Genomic DNA, 17,229 nt, shown 5'->3' with positions numbered 1-17,229 from the left:
GTACAGCAGTCCCAGGTGGGCCTGAGGGAGAGGCTGTGGGGAGACCCTCTGTACAGCCATCCCAGGTATGCCTGGGGGAGGGCTGGCCACCTTGCTGTCCCTCTGGCAGAATGAGTTGCAGCAGATCCGACTGTCCTTTGAGAGGAAGAAGATGGCCATCACCGAGGTGCCCACCTGGCTGGAGTGGGAGGAGGTGCTAGGGGACCCTCCTGTGGGTCCTACTCTGCATGTGTGACCCTGCTTCCCCTGTCCCTAGGTCTGGGATGGTGTGGCTGAGGTGCACATGGCCCTGAACAACCAGGCCACTGGGCTCCTGGTAGGTCCCCAATAGGTAACACTTGGGAGAACAAGGGGTGAGGATGAGAGGCAGGGACGGTGGCAGGGGGTCATGGGGAGGGCCCACCTTACCTACCTCTTCTGACCCCTAGAACCTCAAGAAGGACATCCGGGGTGTTCTGGATCAGATGGAGGACATCCAGCTGGAGATTCTGGGGTGACATGCAGGGGTGGGGATACTGAGGCCTAGACAGGGAAAGATGTCCTGGTCTAGATAGGCTGGACCTATCCAGGGGCCTGGGGCAGGGGCTGTCGGGGAAGGGCCTAATGTGCACCAATCCTGGGTGGTACACCCCATGACCCCCAGCTGTGTGCCACCAATCCAGGGGATGGTGCCAGGCTAAGGGTAAGAGGCAGGGGAGAGGGGTTCTGACAGTGCATCCCTGCAGGGAAAGGGCTCAGTGCCGTGCCCAGGCAAGGAAGGAGCAGCAGATGGCGTGCATGACGGTGAGCCCCACCCTACACCCCTCGTAGTGCAGGGACGCCTCCCACCATGGGCCCTGCTGGGTGGGGGCAGGGCAGGTGGAGGGAAGCCTCCCTGGGGAACAGAGACTAGAGCCATCCTGGAACATGAAGGAGGGCAGGAGAAGGTAAGGTGGGTGTCCCCTGACCCAGGCAGGATCTAACCTGGCTCCTCCCCAACAGAAAGGGAGGCCACAGCTGGGATGTTCCGAGGGCCTGACAAGCCAGCTCTGGTAGGTCACTGAGTGGGCAAAGCCTACCCCTGGGACCATCCCCACAGGCGCCCCTTGCCCCTGACCACCACCGCCCGCAGGCTGCTGGCACTGAGGCTGCTGCTGGGTGCCCTGCTGGCCTGCACCGCCGCCTACGTGTACGTGGTGGACCCTGCGCCCTTCGAGGGGCTGGTACCGCCCCTGCTGAGCCGCGCCGCCGTCTGGAAGCTCAGGGCCTTGCTCGGCCCCTTCCTGCGCCTCGAGGTGGACGACTTCCTGCCCTTCTAGGCCGGAGGCCCGGTGGCCCCAGCGAGGAGGAGGCCAGGTGGCCAGCGCTGCCCCGGGTGCCCAGTGGCCCTGCCGGCCCCTGCCCACGGCACTGCCACGCACGGTCCCCACCAGGAGCTTCGGAAAAGGGTGGAGGCAGGGTCTGTCCTGAGGGCTGGGCCTGCGGCTGGACATAGAGTTGTGACACTCATGGTCTGTGAGCTTGTTTCCATGGAAAGGAAGGGGGCTGGGGGCTCTATACCTCCTGAGGCACCCAATCTGGCAGTGGGGGTCCCCTCCAGAGGGCACTGAGCCCTGGGGTGTTGCAAGAGGGTCTCCACTGACAGCAACAGCAGAGGATCTGGGCTCCTTGGGCCTTGTCCCCTGAGCCATGTCCTGTCCCCACCCCAGGACCTCAGAGGTCAGGTTCTCAGTCCTGAATCTGCTTTCAAGTCCCTCAGGTAACCCCTCTTCCCTACTTATCCACCACTGCCCCCCATCTCATCCCCTCCCCAGGCCCTCATATAACCCCTGGACCCCACCATCCTTTCCCCTCCCCAACCCAAGGTCCTGGCAATGTCCAGGGCTCAGATGAGACCACATTGGTAGACAGAGCTGTGGAGATAAACACCAAAACTTTATTTGGGGAATTGAATTGGGGGGGGGTACCCTTTAGAACAATAGAGAATAGCTTTGTGGCTATCTTGTCCCAAAATGTAAGAAACAGAGCGGACCCCAGGACAGGGACCCTATGCATAAGGGCTGGCCAGGGCACCACTTTGCCCCGATCCAGGGCACCCAGGCCTAGTGGATTTGGGGACTGCAGGGCTGTGGGCCCTCTGGGCTCCCAGGTGCATCATCTCTGGGTGAGGGCAGCCCAGTTGGGGTGGGGCAGAGCTGGTAAGGGGGACTCAGCGAGCAGGTAAGAGGGCTGGCAGCTCACCAGGCTGGTGGCTGCAGGAAGTTAAGGCATCTGTTCCTGTGCTGGGGACAGGATGGGGGGAGTGCAGTGACCTGCAGGGCAACCTGAGACCCCCCCAGCCCAACCCACAGAGGCCTGGGCTCCCTAGGGAGGAAGTGGCTTCATCTAAAGTGCTTGGTCGGGCAGGGTGGCTGGGGCGAAAGTCTACTGGTCCCAGCAGCTCCAAGGCCACCGTCATAGGGTGTTGGCCCTCCTGCAGCAGGTTGGGGACTTCCTGAGGTCACACGGACACAGGGTCATGGGCCCTGGCAGGGTGGGAATCAGTGAAGTTGTGGCTGGTGGAGAGAAATCCCTCAGCCCATACCCAGCCCTGCCCAGGGTCCACAGCTGCCAGGCCTCCTGGGTCCCCAGCTGGGCTGCCTTGGGCTCCAGAGCTGCCTACTTGGCATTCTGCTAAGGGCCCGAGAGACTAGGGAAAAGGCTGGACGCGGCCAAGTGCAGGCGGCACATGGCCCCACGGGGGGGCACCCCGGGAGCTGGGCTCCAGGGGGCCCGCAGCGGTGGGCGGTCCTCAGGGCGGCCAAGGTGGCACAGGTGCAGCCCGGGGGGCACCCTGGGTGGGCCGCGTCGCCCCCATCCACGGCTGCAGGTGCCAATCCGCCCCCTGCAGGCCAGATCATCCATGAGAGAGAAGCAGAAAGTGCAGGTCAGCTTGGGTGGGGCTGCAGGCCGAGGCTCAGGGCACCTCCCTCAGGGGCCTCTGAGCCCCACATACCTCCTAGCCCCAGCCCTGAAAGTGTGGATCCCCAACACTCCCCAGCCCAGTCGCTGGCATTTGGCGGCAGGAGAGAATTCCAGCAGGTGTGTGGTACCTAGGGCCCTGGGCTGGCAGGTGCCCTACACAGCCATCCCAAACCCCCACATTCCTGGGTTCCCAGGTCCCCTTCAGGGGAACACTCCATTATGGCCAGAAATGACGCAGACCTGGCCTGAGAGACCCTCACGCTTGCTGCCAAAGACCCACTGGCAAGCCATTGCTTCCCGAGCCTCTGACCCGCTCAAGTCAGCAGGAATGTCCAGGCCTATGGACTCCGTGCACCAGGGCAAGCCAGCTGCCCATCGGAACCCGAGCCTATCCTCCCCAGCCCTAGGCCTCTGCAGCAAAAGCCCTGGTTTTGTCCAAGGAAAGAATCAAAATGACTCTTCTTCTTTTTTTTAATAAAATTATAGATATATAGATGTAGATATAAAAACATAAAACAGACACAACGCAAGCAGGTGCTGTCGTGTGCTTACTCTCAGGTCCCCAACTCCAGGGGAAGCACTGACCCCTCCCCGATGTGCTTTCCATGCGGCGTGTGCTGCCGCTGGGCCAGGGCTGGGGGCTCGAGGCATGCCGGGGGTGGAAACTATCCAGTCTGGCAGGGAGGGCCTGAGGGCTAGGGAGAGGGTTCCAGGTGTCACTCACCCCTGCGGTAGCATCTCCCTACACCTGCTCCCACCTGCCCTCTGTGGCCTCCCACAAGAGCATAAAGCAGAGGTTAAGGCTTCAATGAAAGGGGCAGCAGTGGCCAGAGTGCTAACACGTCAGACACAGCATAGCGGCTCAGCACACAGACATGGGGACACGAGCCCACTGGCCGGGCGAGACGGGACACATGGAGCTGGGACCCCCCCAACACAGCTAGCTGGTTGGCTGGCCATCTGTCCACCTGTCTGCCACAACCCAGAGTAGACTGGGCTGGACTCAAGAAGCACCATCCTTGCCAAGCTACAAGTTTCCATCGGGGTTTGTGAAAGGCAACGTGTTAGGAGCAGCCCAGCAGGGCCTTGGGTCCCAGAGCCCACAGGCTGTGCCAGGAGGGTGGCAGGGGGGCCTTGGAGCTTCTGTATGCCTCTTGGCCTCAGGGACCCATCTGTAAGGGAAGAGTGTGGGTCCTTAGGACATCAGGAACTGGCCTGGCTATAGCCTGGGGTACACAGGTGATGGAGTGCAGGCAGAGCCTGAGCAAGAAGGGGCCCTGCAGATGTAGTCTGGGGCTCCCTTGCTGCTGCAGCTGTGGGACAGGGCCTAGATACACAGCCCTGTGGCCCAGTGACCCTTAGCCCAGCCAGGGCCGGGATCCCGCCTTCCCCAAGAACAGACGAGTGGATGGACAGATGGAGGGCTTGGGACAAGCTGTGGAGGCGTGGTGGTCTCTCCTGCTGATGCGTCCACACTGGCCGAGGTGGCCTGCTGTCCCTGGGGTAGAGAAGTCGATGGGGGGAGGGCCGCTGGGGGTCCTGGTCCCTGTGGCGCCACAGCTGATGGGTGGTGGTCAGTCCTCACACTGAGATCTCATACGTGGTCCCACCCACGCCGGATACCTTCTTAACCAGCGTGTGCCGGGCAGGGCTGGCGGAGGGCCCCAGGGTGCCAGAGGCAGGCCCCAGCCGGGCCAGGCCTAGGGACTGCCCGTTAAGCTTACTTGGGGGGGTCTTCAGCTGAGGGTGGTCCCTGCATCAAAACAAGCACATACACGCACACACAGGGTGAACACAGGACCACACAGGGACACAGGACAGCGGAGGCAATGGGACAGAGAAGACTCAGATGTGGACTGGAGCCCTGGTTGGCACAGCCCTGCATCCCGGGGCCCCAGGCAAGCCCCATCTTCCCTTCTGAGCCTGGTGAGGGGTGTTGCAGAGCCTGCCCATGGAGGGCTGAGCATTAAGGGCAAATGGACGTAGTCAGAACTGCTACTGCCCTCCTGTTCCCTCAGTCCCACCCAGCTGGCACTGGCTCAGCCACTGACCTGAGCCCCTGGGCTCCATCCTAGGGAGGGAGCTGACAGACAGACTTCTGATGTTCCTGGGGCCACCCCACATCCCTGGCTGCTGTCCCCACCTCACCACCTAGAGGCTACCCTCTGGGTCTCAGGCTTCCCAGTTGTCACACCCACAACAGCAGCCCTCTTCCTGACATATAAAGACCAAATGGGCTCTAGGTGGGGTGGGAAAGCCTTGATTAGAACCAGACTGCTGAGCCCCCAGCCCCTTTGTGGCCAAGTGGCCCAAGCTGGCTCTACCCCCGGGGCTTCATCTGCCAACAGAAAATCACCAAGCCTGTCCTCGGGCTGTGGGGTCCATGTCCTCTACTGCCACCCTGCTGGGGGCCTGAGCCAGCCTGGACTGTCTGGACCTCAGTCTCCCCATCGAGAGTAGGGACACTCCTGTTCTGCAGACTACATGCCTCACTGAGGGCCAGGGTGTGGCACCCAGGACAGCATGTTTTATGGCAAGGTGCTGTCCCCAGCCTCAGCCTCCTAGAAATACGGCAAAGCAGGCTCAGAGAGAGCCCTGTGTAGACAGGGGCACAGTGTCCAGGAAGGACAGAGCCATAGCCAGGGAAGGCAGGGGCTGCTGCTCAGCACCAGCCTGAGGAAGCAGCCCGAGGACCACACACGTGCTGGGTCTGTGCCAGTTCCAGAAGAAACACAAATGCTCCTGCCCCATCCCCAGAGTGTGCCCAGGGAGTCCTTGGAGCTGGGCCATAGCCACAGGCTGGGGGTCTCAAGGCAGAATGAGGCCCACCATCCCTGCCCTGGCCTTCGAGCCACCCATAGGCCTCCGGGACAACCCATGAATACCCAGCCAAGAAGGGCCTCGTGGGCAGCTAGGAGGCTGCCCCACGCCAGGAAGCCCACCCACACCTCCAGGCACCCACCTTTGCATGGCCAGTGAGGGAGGTGGCTCCGGGAGGTCCGTGTGGATGAAGGCGACAGCTTTGGGGCCCAGGAAGGAAGGTGAGCGGGGAGTGCCAGGTGGGGAAGGCAAGCCCTGGCGTGAGGGCGACCTGTGTGAACCACTGCTGGGCCGGGTCCCTGCAGTGCTGTTGGCCGGGTCGGCCTGCAGGGAGGAGGAGGACGTCCGTGGCGCCCGGCTCAGGGAGCTCGACAGCGAGGACAGAGAGGTCTGCAGGGCGGGATTGCGAGCACCTCCAAAGCCAGGCCCCGCCATGAGGTCATCCCTGGAGCCATAGTGCAGCACAGGCCCACAGGGGCCCTCAGACAGCACACTGGCCTGCTGCAGGCTGTAGGAGCTGGGCGCGTCATAGACGCCCGAGTCTCCGAAGAGCGAGTCAGCCTGAGAGCGAAGCAGCCGCTCCCGCTCTTCCCTGTCCTTGCGCTCCTGGATGGATGCCATGATGGTCCTGGACAGGTTGTCGTAGCGCACGGGTGAAGGTTCCCGTGGCCTGGGGCCCAGAACAGGGCTGAAGCTGCAGGGTGGAGCCCGTGGTGGGTCGCCCACCGCCCCAGGGTGCAGGTAGGGTGAGCGGTAGCCAGCCGCACTGACAACAGAAGGGTGGGCTGGGCAGGCGTGGCTGCCGGGAGAGCCAGGGTTGAGCAGGCTGTCATAGGACAGGCTGCCATTGCGGTTCGGCAGTGCATGGGGGGCGAAGATGCCACGGTGGGGTGGGAGGGGCCCACCCTCTGAGCGCAAAGGCTGCAGGGCAACATGGTCCCCACCCCGCCGGCCTGCAGCCTTGAGGCTCAGGGAACGCAGGGCACCCGAGAAGGCGTCAGAGGCGCTGAGTGGTGGGGATGGTGGATAGGCTGCATGCAGACTGCTGGGCCCATAGTCAGGGAGGTCCAGGCTGGGCTCGGACACAAAGTCCAGGCTGTGGATGCTGTCATCCCCCAGGGTCAGGGAGTCAGGGCCTGGGACCTGTGGGGAGAGCAGCAGTGTCAGCTCTGCCTGCTCATTGTTCCATGTGTAGCCACAGGTATTCTGTACCCACAGGAGGCTGTGGTCCCAGGGAGGCTGAACCCACAGGGAGGCTATGGTCCCAGGTAAGCTGCGGTTCCAAGGTGGTTGTGGTCCCAGGGAGGCTGCACCCACAGGGAGGCTGAACCCACAGGGAGGTTGTGGTCTCAGGGAGGCTGTGGTCCCAAGGAGGCTGCAGTTCCAGGGAGGCTGAACCCACAGGGACGTCATGGTCCCAGAGGCTGTGCCCACAGTGAGGTTGCACCTATAGGGAGGTTGGGGTCCCAGGGACAGCACCTTGGCAGCAGGCACAACCCATATGTGGTTCAAGATGCTCTTGTCCCCTGGTTACCACCTGTCCTGGGCCCACCTCAGAGGGAAGCCAGGACAGAGTGGAACAGCATGGTAGCTCCTGGGAAGGCCGTGTGGGCTTGCTGCTGTCCACACTCAGGAGGGGATGAGGAAGCCATAGGCCACACCCATTACAGGACCATGGCCCTGAGAGCTGGGTCACAAAGAGCTCTAACAGCTACACAGTGACACGGAGCCTGTCTCCAAGTGCCCTGTGGCTGTCAAGGAGCAGCTCTGCAGCATGAGGCCAGAGTAGGCTGCTGGAGACACCAGGTTGGGCCCTTGGAGCCTACCCAGCCCCACGGCTGCCCCAGGGAGAGGTCTCCTCCAGCATCTGTGATTGGGGCATATTGACTTGGACTGAGGACAAAAACCTCAGGAACCTCAAAACCCAAAGAGGTGTGGCCTAAGTACATGTGGCCAAGCAGACCTGTTCTTCCATGGGATCTAGGGGCATACCAGGAAAGAGGTGACTGTGGGGCGGGCATCTGAGCCTCCCATCCCCAAGCAGGGACACCACACACCTGTGAGGCAGGCCCAGATTCAGTGCCCACCCAGGGCCCCAGGGGAAGGACAACAGGACATGGACCCAGGGGAGAGGCATCCCCAGGGTGGGCCCCTCGGGGTAGGTAGCCCTGAGGGAAGGATGGTGTCCTGGGAACACCCAGGGTTCTGGGTCATTCCTCAGGCTGTCCAGCACTGCTGACTGCTCCAGTGACCAGGGAAGATAAATACACTTTCTTGAACAAATTTCAAATTCTTCTGAAGACTTTCTGTGGGCCTTACAGAGTGACCAGTGGAATTCCAGGCATCCTATACACACTGCTCTGCAGGCAGCCACTGACCAGGCCTAGGGCAGTGTCAGCTAAGGGACAGAGACGCTGGACCAGGACTACCTTTGCCAGCTTCTTCCAGGACACCATGCCCTGCTGGCCGTAAAAGCCCCCAGCTCTCAGTGGTGACAGGCCAGGGTCCTGCTACACAGGGCCCTGCAGTTACCAGGGTAGGTGGGGCTTCTATGGGCAGGCCAGGCCTCCTCACCTGCTCGCCTGGTCCACAGAAGGGAGACTTGGGCCCCGTGGAGAAGGCTGGCCGAAACTTATACATGGCAGGCGTCGGGGGGCTGGTCCTCTGCACTGACAGGGCACTCTCTGGGAAGGCAGACAACTGTCAGACTGGGGTTAGGTGGGGGTTGGTGAGGATTGGCCTATTACTGCCCCCTCCCCCACATTTGGCTGCCCCCACCTCACCAGCACTGCCGGGGCGTGGTGTCTGTAGGTCACTGCTGAACGTGCTGGCATCTAACTTGGGGGGCAGGGGTGGCCCCAGGTCCAGTGGCTTCTCGTCCAGTCGGTCCAGGCTGCCCTTGGACTGGAAGGAGGTGGGTCAGTGGTGGGTGGAGTTTAGATGAGTTAGAGGTCTAACTAGACATGCCTTTTGCCCTTCCTGAGACCTAGGACCCCTCCCTAGAATTCCCCTTCTAGGCTTCTCCAGCTTATCCCCTTCCCCCACCCCAGCCCAGCCCTGGTCCCCACCTTGCTGCGGCTCAGGCTGGCCTTCAGCCCATTGTCACTGAGCTTGACCTTGAGCGGTGCTGCTCGCTCCAGGAGCTCAGGCCGGAGAAAGGGTGGCTTCAGGCTCACAGCCAGGGGCAGCTGGGGAGGCTCCACCACATACCTGAGTGGGCAGAGGGGTCAAGGGCCAGGCCACCTCCATGAACTCACTAGGGCAGGGCCTGCCCTACCTGGCAAGAGCCAGAATGGGCCAGTCTGAGGGACTGGGGCTGCCCACCCACCCATGGCAGAGACCCCCGTGCCGCCTTGCCTCGGGGCCTCACCGGGGAGCCAGGGGGCTGCATAGCACGTGCTCCACGTTCCCACAGCAGCCTCGGGTAAAGGGGTTCACACCCCCGCGGAACTTCCCCGTCACCTGTGGACATGGGACCCTCAGCCAGCCTGGCCACCCAGGGTCCAGACTAGACGAGCAGGGCACATTTGGGGCAGCTGGGGTTCTTCAGAGCTGGTCTTTGTGGGAGGTGCCTGGTAGGGTCAGCCCAGGGGTGCCCCTCACTCAGGTCACCCTGCATGTCCCTAAGTCCCAAGCGGCTGCAGTGTCTGTGGGCAGGGAGCATACAGGAGACCAGGGCAAGTGTGGAGCCTCCTCCTAGCACAACTGTACCAGCTACCTCAGGCAAGGGCTCCCCCACACTGTCCCAGGCAGCCTCAGCCCTTTGCCCACTGTGGACGCCCCACCCGACCAGGGTTGCACCTGCTCATTGGTGGTGCGTCCCCTAGTGACCAGCACGACGTGGAAGCCAGTGAGGCCAATGACAGGGATGAAGAAGAGGCCGGCCACACACATGACAGCCATGCTAGCCTGTTAAGGCCAATGGTACAGGTAAAGACACGAAAGACCCTCATAGTGGCATGGAGCAGGGGTCTCAAACACCCTCCCTGCCCATCTGAGGATGGTGACACATCCACTGGGGGTCCCTGGGCAGCCAACCAACCCCTTTGAACCTTAATTCCCCTGCAAAACACATTCATTCCCAGCACACACCGCCTCTGTGAGCGGCACATGGGAACCAAGGATACGTGATGGTGGTGTGAGCAGCTCCCAGCCCCTCGGCGTGGTTCAGCACATAGACCAGGCCAAAGGCCACGACGCCCACCATGTGTGCACTGAGCGACAGCAGGAACAAGAAGAAGTAGCGGTAGTTGCGGCGCCCAATGCAGTTATTGACCCAGGGGCAGTGGTGGTCAAAGTCCTGTAGGAGTGGGGCGTCAGGGCATGGGGCTGGCCAGGGATGTGGGGGCGGGAGGAGTGTGGGGCAGTGGGCAGTCACCTCCACGCAGTTGTCACAGACGCTGCAGTGGGAACAGCGTGGCGGGCGGTAGAAGTGGCACGTGGCACACCACTTCATGCGGACCTGGATGCCGCGCACGTCCACATTCTTGTACAGTGGAGCCCGGAAGTCATCCTCCTTGTCCTCGTCCTCGTCCGCTGCAGACCAGGGACCAGGAAGGGGCTGGGAAGGTGACTTTCCTGGCAGGAGAACCCCTCCCCAGCTTCTGCCCAGTTTCCCCACCGGGAATCCCTAAGGTGCCTCCAAAAGTGAGCACATGAGCTGCCTCAGCAGCCCTACCTCGGGGGAAGACACCAGGGTCCATGAAGGTGGCCATGCTGAAGTTGGCCAGCACGAACAGGAAGATGATGCCATTGTAGACAGGAACAGCTGGGGACACAGCGCGTGTCAACCATGGGCACCTGCAGTGGGCAGCAGGGCGAGAGCTGGGCCTGGGGTTACAAAGGAATGTGGGGGCACATGGTGTGGCCTGCAGGGCCACCATCAAAACTTGACAAGGTGGGGGACAGTGCTGTGGGCCCATCAGGAGACCTCGGCCATTCTGTGCTACACCTCTGTCTCACCCTCAGGGCCTTATGCATCTTGAACAGTGTCTAGACTCCCCAGGTGCCAGCTCTGACCCCACACCGGCACCCCTCTGTGGCTATCTGGAACACAACTCATAATGGAGGAAACTGAAGCTCAGAGGCCAGCTGGCCAAGGCAGGGCACATACACCTTTTCACCCTAGCCTGACTATCCTGGAGCCACCTGCCATGGGGGACACAGACTGAAGGCCAGAGCCCAGGATGAGAAACACATCTGCAGAGCCTACGTGTTGCAGGGGACAGCGGAAAAGTGACCTACTAGGCAGCTCTGGCCAACCCCAGGACCCTGTCACCAGGGAGATTTGGGGATGTAGGAAAGTCCTGCGTCAGTAAATGCATAGGGGGGGCATATCTTTTTTTTTTTTTTGAGACAGAGCCTCAAGCTGTCCCCCTGGGTAGAGTGCCGTGGCATTACAGCTCACAGCAACCTCCAACTCCTGGGCTCAAGCGAGTCTCCTGCCTCCGCCTCCCAAGTAGCTGGGACCACAGGCGCCCGCCATAATGCCTGGCTATTTTTTTTGGTTGCAGCCGTCATTGTTGTTTGGCTGGTCCGGGCTGGGGATTCGAACCCGCCACCTTAGGTGTACGTGGCTGGCGCCTTAGCCGATTGAGCTATAGGCGCCAAGCCGGGGGGGCATATCTCCATCCTGCCAGCCCCTTCTTTTTGTCACTTTACTCCCCAGATGGCCATACAGAACAGTTGGGGGCTCTGGAGACACACACCACCCCCACTCTTTCCATCTCACCACTCTTAGCACCTGGTTCCAGGACCGCCCCCTCTCCCAGAAGCCTTCCAGGACTTCCGTTCCCCTCTACAGCCTCCCTGCATGGGGCTCACATGCCTCCCTGAAAATTGCCTTCCAAGCCCTACAGGAGACCTACCAGGAGATCCACCAATCTCCAGGCCACAGAGCCTACAGTAGGTCCCTGAATCCACCCACTCTGCTGCTGAGAAGCCCTCTGACCTCAGACTCCCCATCTCTTGCCTGAGTCCCTGAACCTGCTTCTGTGACATGTGCCACACAGAGGCTCGTGCCCTCCCCATACCTAGACCATCTGTGGAGTGGAGGGCTCAGTGGGGATCCCCCCAGCAGCCTGACCATGGGGCCACCAGCAGGGGACAGGGCCCACGCACTGCTTGCCACCCATTGCTTGCAGCCTCACTGCTGCACCCACACTGGCCTTGGCCGGGAGCCAGCCCCGACACCCCGGCAACCACCTCCGCGGCAGCAGAACTTTGCTATTTTTAGTGGAAAGCGAGAGGCTATTTAAAGATTCCACTTCCCACCGTAGCAACCCTCAGCGGAGCCAGGAGCCACACATTACTCTGCCTCTGGTCCAGAGCTCAGCCCGTGGAGGTGGGCACCGGGCATGAGGACATGGGCTGCGTCCACATGGCTCCTTCTTCTGGGAGGACCTTCCCCACCCAGCCCTGCTGCCCAGAGCACAGTGTTTCCTCTGCCCTCCCCAGCTCTGCCCACATACAGGCAACACTTAATGGCAGCAAGGACTGCAGGCCCTGTGGCATGGCATGGTCAGCACAGTAAGGCGGACGGGCAGGTGAGCCCAAGAGAGCTGCCCAGTCCTCCCGGCAGAGGTGGGGCTCATGGGCTGCCTGGGCCACCTCCAAAGAGGGCTACATTTTCTGTGCAAGATAAAAACTCAGCTCCCTATTCTACAATTATTGGGAATTTCAGGACACTGAGAGCAGAGCATTAGACCAAGTGTGGCCCGTCATGCCTGTGGTACCAAAATACTCAAAGAGAGGAAAGGGCCAAGGGGTCCCAAGCTGGCAGGGATGGGGAGTTGGAGAATGGACACAGGCCCACACCATCCCCGTAAGGTGCATGTGTGCTTGGCCTTCCCAGCCACAAGGAAGGGGACACTGCTGTCCTTCCCATGTTACAAATGAAAAGCTGAGTGTAGAGGCCAGTGTGCATCATGCTGGGCTTCCAGCCTGCCTCCTGGTGCTATTCAGGGAGACAGGGCCTGAACGGCACACCAACCAGAGTTCCCCACCAGCCCAGGCAGGCTGTACTACTATGTCCTCCCTGGGCCCTGATGTCCCTCCAACTGAGATGTGCCTGGGGTGGGTGTAGCTGCATGTCAACAGGGGCCCATTTGGATATTTGCACTGTGACTAGATGGTGTGCACTGAGGTGCTGGAAGTCCCTGCCTGGCATGGGTGTCATCTGCCTGAATGCCCACCCATGAGGGCCTTGTGGAGTCTTAGCCAGGCCCACGTAGTGCAATGTGCATAGTTAGGGAGGCTTGGGAAACCTAAGCCACAATTTCTCCATCCCTACCCCTAGGCTTGACCCAGGCATTGCCGCAGGGGCCTCCTCCCGGCTGATGGGGACTGGCTCACAGACCAGCCTGTCAGGGTCCAAAACGTAGGAAACACATGGGTTCAGGGGGAGATGAAGATGCAGGCATGTGCACACATAAGTGCACAAACATTCCAGGCAAGCATGTACAAGTATGCTTGTGTACGTGACATAAGCACAGATACAGAAGCATGTTCACACGGAAACACAACCTGTTTAGTCCACAGAAGACACATGCACACACCATCATGACTGCATGTAAGATGCAGGTACACATGTGAATGCTCCCTGCACACCTGTGCACACAACAGTGTACATGGGTGAACACATACTTACACATTCGTTCACACGTACGCACATGTAAACACACATTCACAGTCACCCCTCTCCCTGCACTGCCCCTAGCCCTGCCCAGGTAAGGCTGCCAGCCCTGGGCTTTCCGCCCCTGTAGATGGGGCACATATAGGATACCCGAGGACATGAGAAGACATCTGAAGACAGGCAAGGGTACATGGGGATGCTTGAAGACACACATGCTCCCACAGGCAGGACCTGGCAGACAGTAGAGTTTAGTCCATGCTCGTGCCCATCCTAGGGTTGGGAAGGCCCCTCTGCCTATGGGGATATCACCCTACTCCCACCCAGGCCTGACGGTGAACACTAGGCCAGCCCTGCCAGGAGGGTTAGGCAGAGACAAGCAGTACCCCCTGGGCCAGAGAGGGGTGTCTGGCTGGCCATGTTTTCCTACGAGACCCTCTGGCTGGCTCTGGCTGGGGGGCCCAGCTCTGAGGCTTCAAGCCCTCCTTCAGGGCCACAGGCCAGGACATGCGCCACCAATGTGGGCCCCACCCGGCTAAGGCCCAGAGTCGGGCCTGGGCCCGCAGGGAGACGCCGCCCAGAGGAGGGGGGGTGGCTTAGGGGCAGAATGTCCGCCACAGCTAAATGTAGAATGGAAAATTTCAACTCAGACGTTTTCATTTAAATCAGGTTCTTCATTAGCACTGCTGGCATCTGAGAGTGACACTCACCCACAGGGCTCCCAGGACCAGTGGGTCAGACTGGGGAGGTCCCGGGGCTCACAGTACCTGCACCCACCTGTCCGATCCCTGAAGACACCTAGGCAGATAGGGAAACTGACGCTCAGGAGGCCAGGGTGCCTGAGGCCACGCACAGCAGGTCTCAGCAGGGAGCTCATGTGGAATTTCTACCCCCAACCTCCCAATGAGAATGCAGTTCTGTCCTTGTGGGCTCACTGAGGCTGTGATGACCACAAGTCTTCCTGCTGTCCTAGGGTGGGGACCAGCCACCCTATCCCAGATGCCTCAGACGGAGAGATAAGACAGCCCAGCCCAGGTGCTGGTGGCCCACCAAGCAACCCTCCGACATTCATAAGTCCCTATCATCCGGCAATGTGGCTCTGTAGGGGCAGTGAGGGGAGGGGTGGGGGCTGAGGCCTGGTCTGGGTGTGTCTGCAGACCCTTCCTAGTGTTGCACCACAATGTGGATGGCTTCTGGGGCCTAGGGGGAAAAACCCTACCAGGAACCCAGGACACCTTCCTGGAGGAGGAGAGAGGCCTCTGAGAACCCATTGCACCATAGCACTCTATCATCACAAGGGGCACACCCCACTTCTGCCCAGCTAGCTTCCCAGGGAGGTGCCAAAAGGTGGGGTGGGCTCACCCTTCTTGGTGAGATGGGGGGCTCGTCCCCAGTTCTCTAGGCCCCCAGCTTCCAGCCCTCCGTGATACTGTTGCCCTTTGCTGCCTGGCACATAGGGCCCAATTCATGTCTACTGAATGCAGAGAGGTGACCTGGGGGACACTCAGAAAAGACGGAAACCCACTGTGGAGGCCCCACAGGCAGGGTGGAAAGGGCACAGGAATAGCCTGCTCTCCTCTCTGGGCATATGTCTGAGGCCACAGCAGGCCTAGGATTAGAGATAGGGCAGAAGGGTAGATAAAAGGTCTGCCCCAAGAAGGGGAACCACCTGGGCCCCTGCTTTTTCAGAAGTAGCTTGCTTGCTGTAGGTGGCATCAACAGGCCTAGGGCTGGCAGAGCTCCCTTCTCAGGAACTGAGTGGTCTTGGAATAGTCTGGTAGAGCCAGGGTAGAGCAGGCCAGGGGCAAGGTCAGGGTGCAGGGAGGCTCCCAAGCCTCTCTATATGGCCACTGCACATCAGACCTGGATGAGCAGCCCCCTGAGCCCATATCCCACTGCCAGGACGCATGGCACCTCCCTGGTGTAGGGCCAGCCAAGGTCAGCATGGGCCATAAGTGGGACAGGGTGAGGTAGAAGCCCCCTCCCCCCTAAACCTAGAACTCTAGGTTCTAGAAAAGAGGAAGAAAAAAATAGTGCTTGGCTGAGTGGGGCCAAAGTATCCAACGGGTTGTGTTCACAGGAACAGCCACATCACGGGCCCTCTGAAATCATACCCAAGTAAGCCACCAGCCTCAGCTATAGCAGGCCCAGGTGCTGTGGCAGCCAGCAGAGGAGCCTCCAGAGAGGCAAGAGACAGAGCGTCAGGGTTGATTTCAATTTCTTCAAAAATTTTTTCTCTAATTTTCCTAAGTTCCTCACAGAAACTATACATTGCTTTTAAAGTTCAAAAAGAACACTGAATTGAACCAAGAAGTGAGAAAATGTGCTAGACACCCCCCACCAAGGGTCTCTAAGAACAAGGAAGAGGCTGGGCACACCCTTCCAGAAGCCTCAGCAGCATGCGCCCCTTGGATCAGGCTCCCCAGGCCACCCACCAGCCACCCCTCTCTGCCCTACCCCAGTAGCATCTAAGCAACAAGAATACACCGGTTTGCCCAAGCCAGAAATAAGCCCATCCACACAGGGCTTTTTTAAACGCGTTCTTGGCAGCCTGCAGTGCCCACCCAGCCCCAGCCTCCAGGTAGAAGAGCTCTCCAGCCTCCATTAGCACCCAAGCGGACTTGCTGTGCACATGGCGGCCACCCTCACTCTTCCTAGGCAGCTCCCGCCCAACCCCACACCAGGCTCACACATTCAGGGGCCAGGCTGCCGAGGAAGAAGCAGCCGGCACTCAGGCCACCTGGTCTGTGCCCTAGCCACATGGACTTACAGAAGGGGCAGTTGGTTGAAGGTCTGCAAACTTAAGCCTGGAGCCCCCAACCCTTCCTTGTGCCAGAAAGAGCCCTGGGATGACCCCATTGGCCACAGAAGGAGGCTGAGCTGTCAGCTTGCCATTCTGGTCTACAAGCCAGCCTGTGCCTTCAGTGAAGAAGTTGAGGCTAGAGGGGTCCAGTGCCCTGCTGGCCTGGTTGCTTCCTCCTTGTGGCTGGAGGCCTGGCCTCAAAGGTGCAGGTGCCCTCCATGGCCAGGCCACTGTGGGGCTGTGCAAAGTTCTGTCCCCGTGTAAGGCCTGACCTGGCCCTCCAGCTACAACGACCACCAAGCCTTCCTAAGGAAATCCAAGAGCCAGGCCAGGGTCACCAACGGCCAAGAGGCAGGCATGTGGCAACCAGGCCAGGCCACACCTACGTGGGAACAACTTGGCTCTGCCCTGGGGCAGACAGCGGAGAGGGCACAGAAGCGCCCACGACTGCCTGCAGTGAGGGCAGCACTCTTGGACGACCCACGTCCCCCTGTGTGCCCCATGGGAGGGAAAGCTGCAGCCACACCCTAGGCAGCCTGGCCTACTCCCCTGTCAGGGCTAGAGCTCCCACCCAGGGCCTCTGGGCACATTCCTGAGGTGTCCAGCCAGCACTAGCATCCCCACACAGGACTCACCTGACCCTGGTGCTCCGGGACGCCTGCACCAGCTACAGCAACCCAGGCCAGAGTGAGGGCTCACGATGCTTACAGCCAGCGCCCCGCCCAGCCCGCCCCATCCCTGTCCCCTGTCCTCTGCCCTCTGTCCTGTCCAGCCCGGCCCACCCGCCGCTGTCCCCCGGCCTGGAGCCGTGCGGGGTCCTGCCCCTCGCTGCCCCTGCGCCACCCGTGCCCTGGACGCGGCGCAGACTCACGTGAACACGAAGAAGAGAGTGCTGGAACCGACCAGCAGCCCGGCGGCCGTGGCCACCGGGATGTACTTGGCGGGTTTGAGGCGCGTCCCGGGGCTGCGGGGCATCCTGGGCGCCGCGCCGCCGCATCCCTCCCCGGGGCCGGGCGGGCGGGGCCGGCCGGGG

General features: G+C 60.9%; 2 protein-coding genes across 3 annotated transcripts; one reads left to right on the top strand and one right to left on the bottom strand.

Moving 5' to 3' along the window:
• The first annotated feature begins 151 nt into the window (after nt 1-151).
• On the top strand, nt 152-1,298 carry CCDC188 (coiled-coil domain containing 188). The gene is made up of 6 exons (XM_012812682.1): nt 152-166; nt 257-316; nt 429-493; nt 726-783; nt 982-1,031; nt 1,112-1,298. Exons 1-6 carry the CDS (start codon nt 152-154, stop codon nt 1,296-1,298), a joined length of 435 nt encoding a protein of 144 aa, XP_012668136.1.
• Nucleotides 1,299-2,140: 842 nt separating this feature from the next.
• ZDHHC8 (zinc finger DHHC-type containing 8) lies at nt 2,141-17,223 on the bottom strand. Of its 2 annotated transcripts, none has more exons than XM_003801715.3 (11): nt 17,068-17,223; nt 10,442-10,563; nt 10,142-10,299; nt 9,891-10,063; nt 9,565-9,667; nt 9,134-9,225; nt 8,832-8,973; nt 8,547-8,667; nt 8,338-8,447; nt 5,906-6,906; nt 2,141-2,863 (listed from the first exon to the last, which is right to left on the bottom strand). In XM_003801715.3, the coding sequence occupies exons 1-11, from the start codon at nt 17,169-17,171 to the stop codon at nt 2,653-2,655; spliced, it is 2,337 nt and encodes a 778-aa protein (XP_003801763.1). In that variant the 5' UTR covers nt 17,172-17,223; the 3' UTR covers nt 2,141-2,652. The 2 variants fall into 2 exon arrangements, with proteins under 2 accessions (XP_003801763.1, XP_003801762.2); XM_003801714.3 differs by lacking the exon at nt 2,141-2,863 and adding an exon at nt 3,406-4,696.
• Nucleotides 17,224-17,229: the final 6 nt, after the last annotated feature.

The sequence above is a fragment of the Otolemur garnettii genome, unplaced genomic scaffold (genome assembly GCF_000181295.1).
Source record: "Otolemur garnettii isolate 467f Iridium unplaced genomic scaffold, OtoGar3 scaffold00218, whole genome shotgun sequence".
Classification (NCBI taxonomy): Eukaryota; Metazoa; Chordata; class Mammalia; order Primates; family Galagidae; genus Otolemur; species Otolemur garnettii.
Note: the sequence above shows the minus strand (reverse complement) of the source record. Positions and strands in the feature narration are given on the sequence as shown.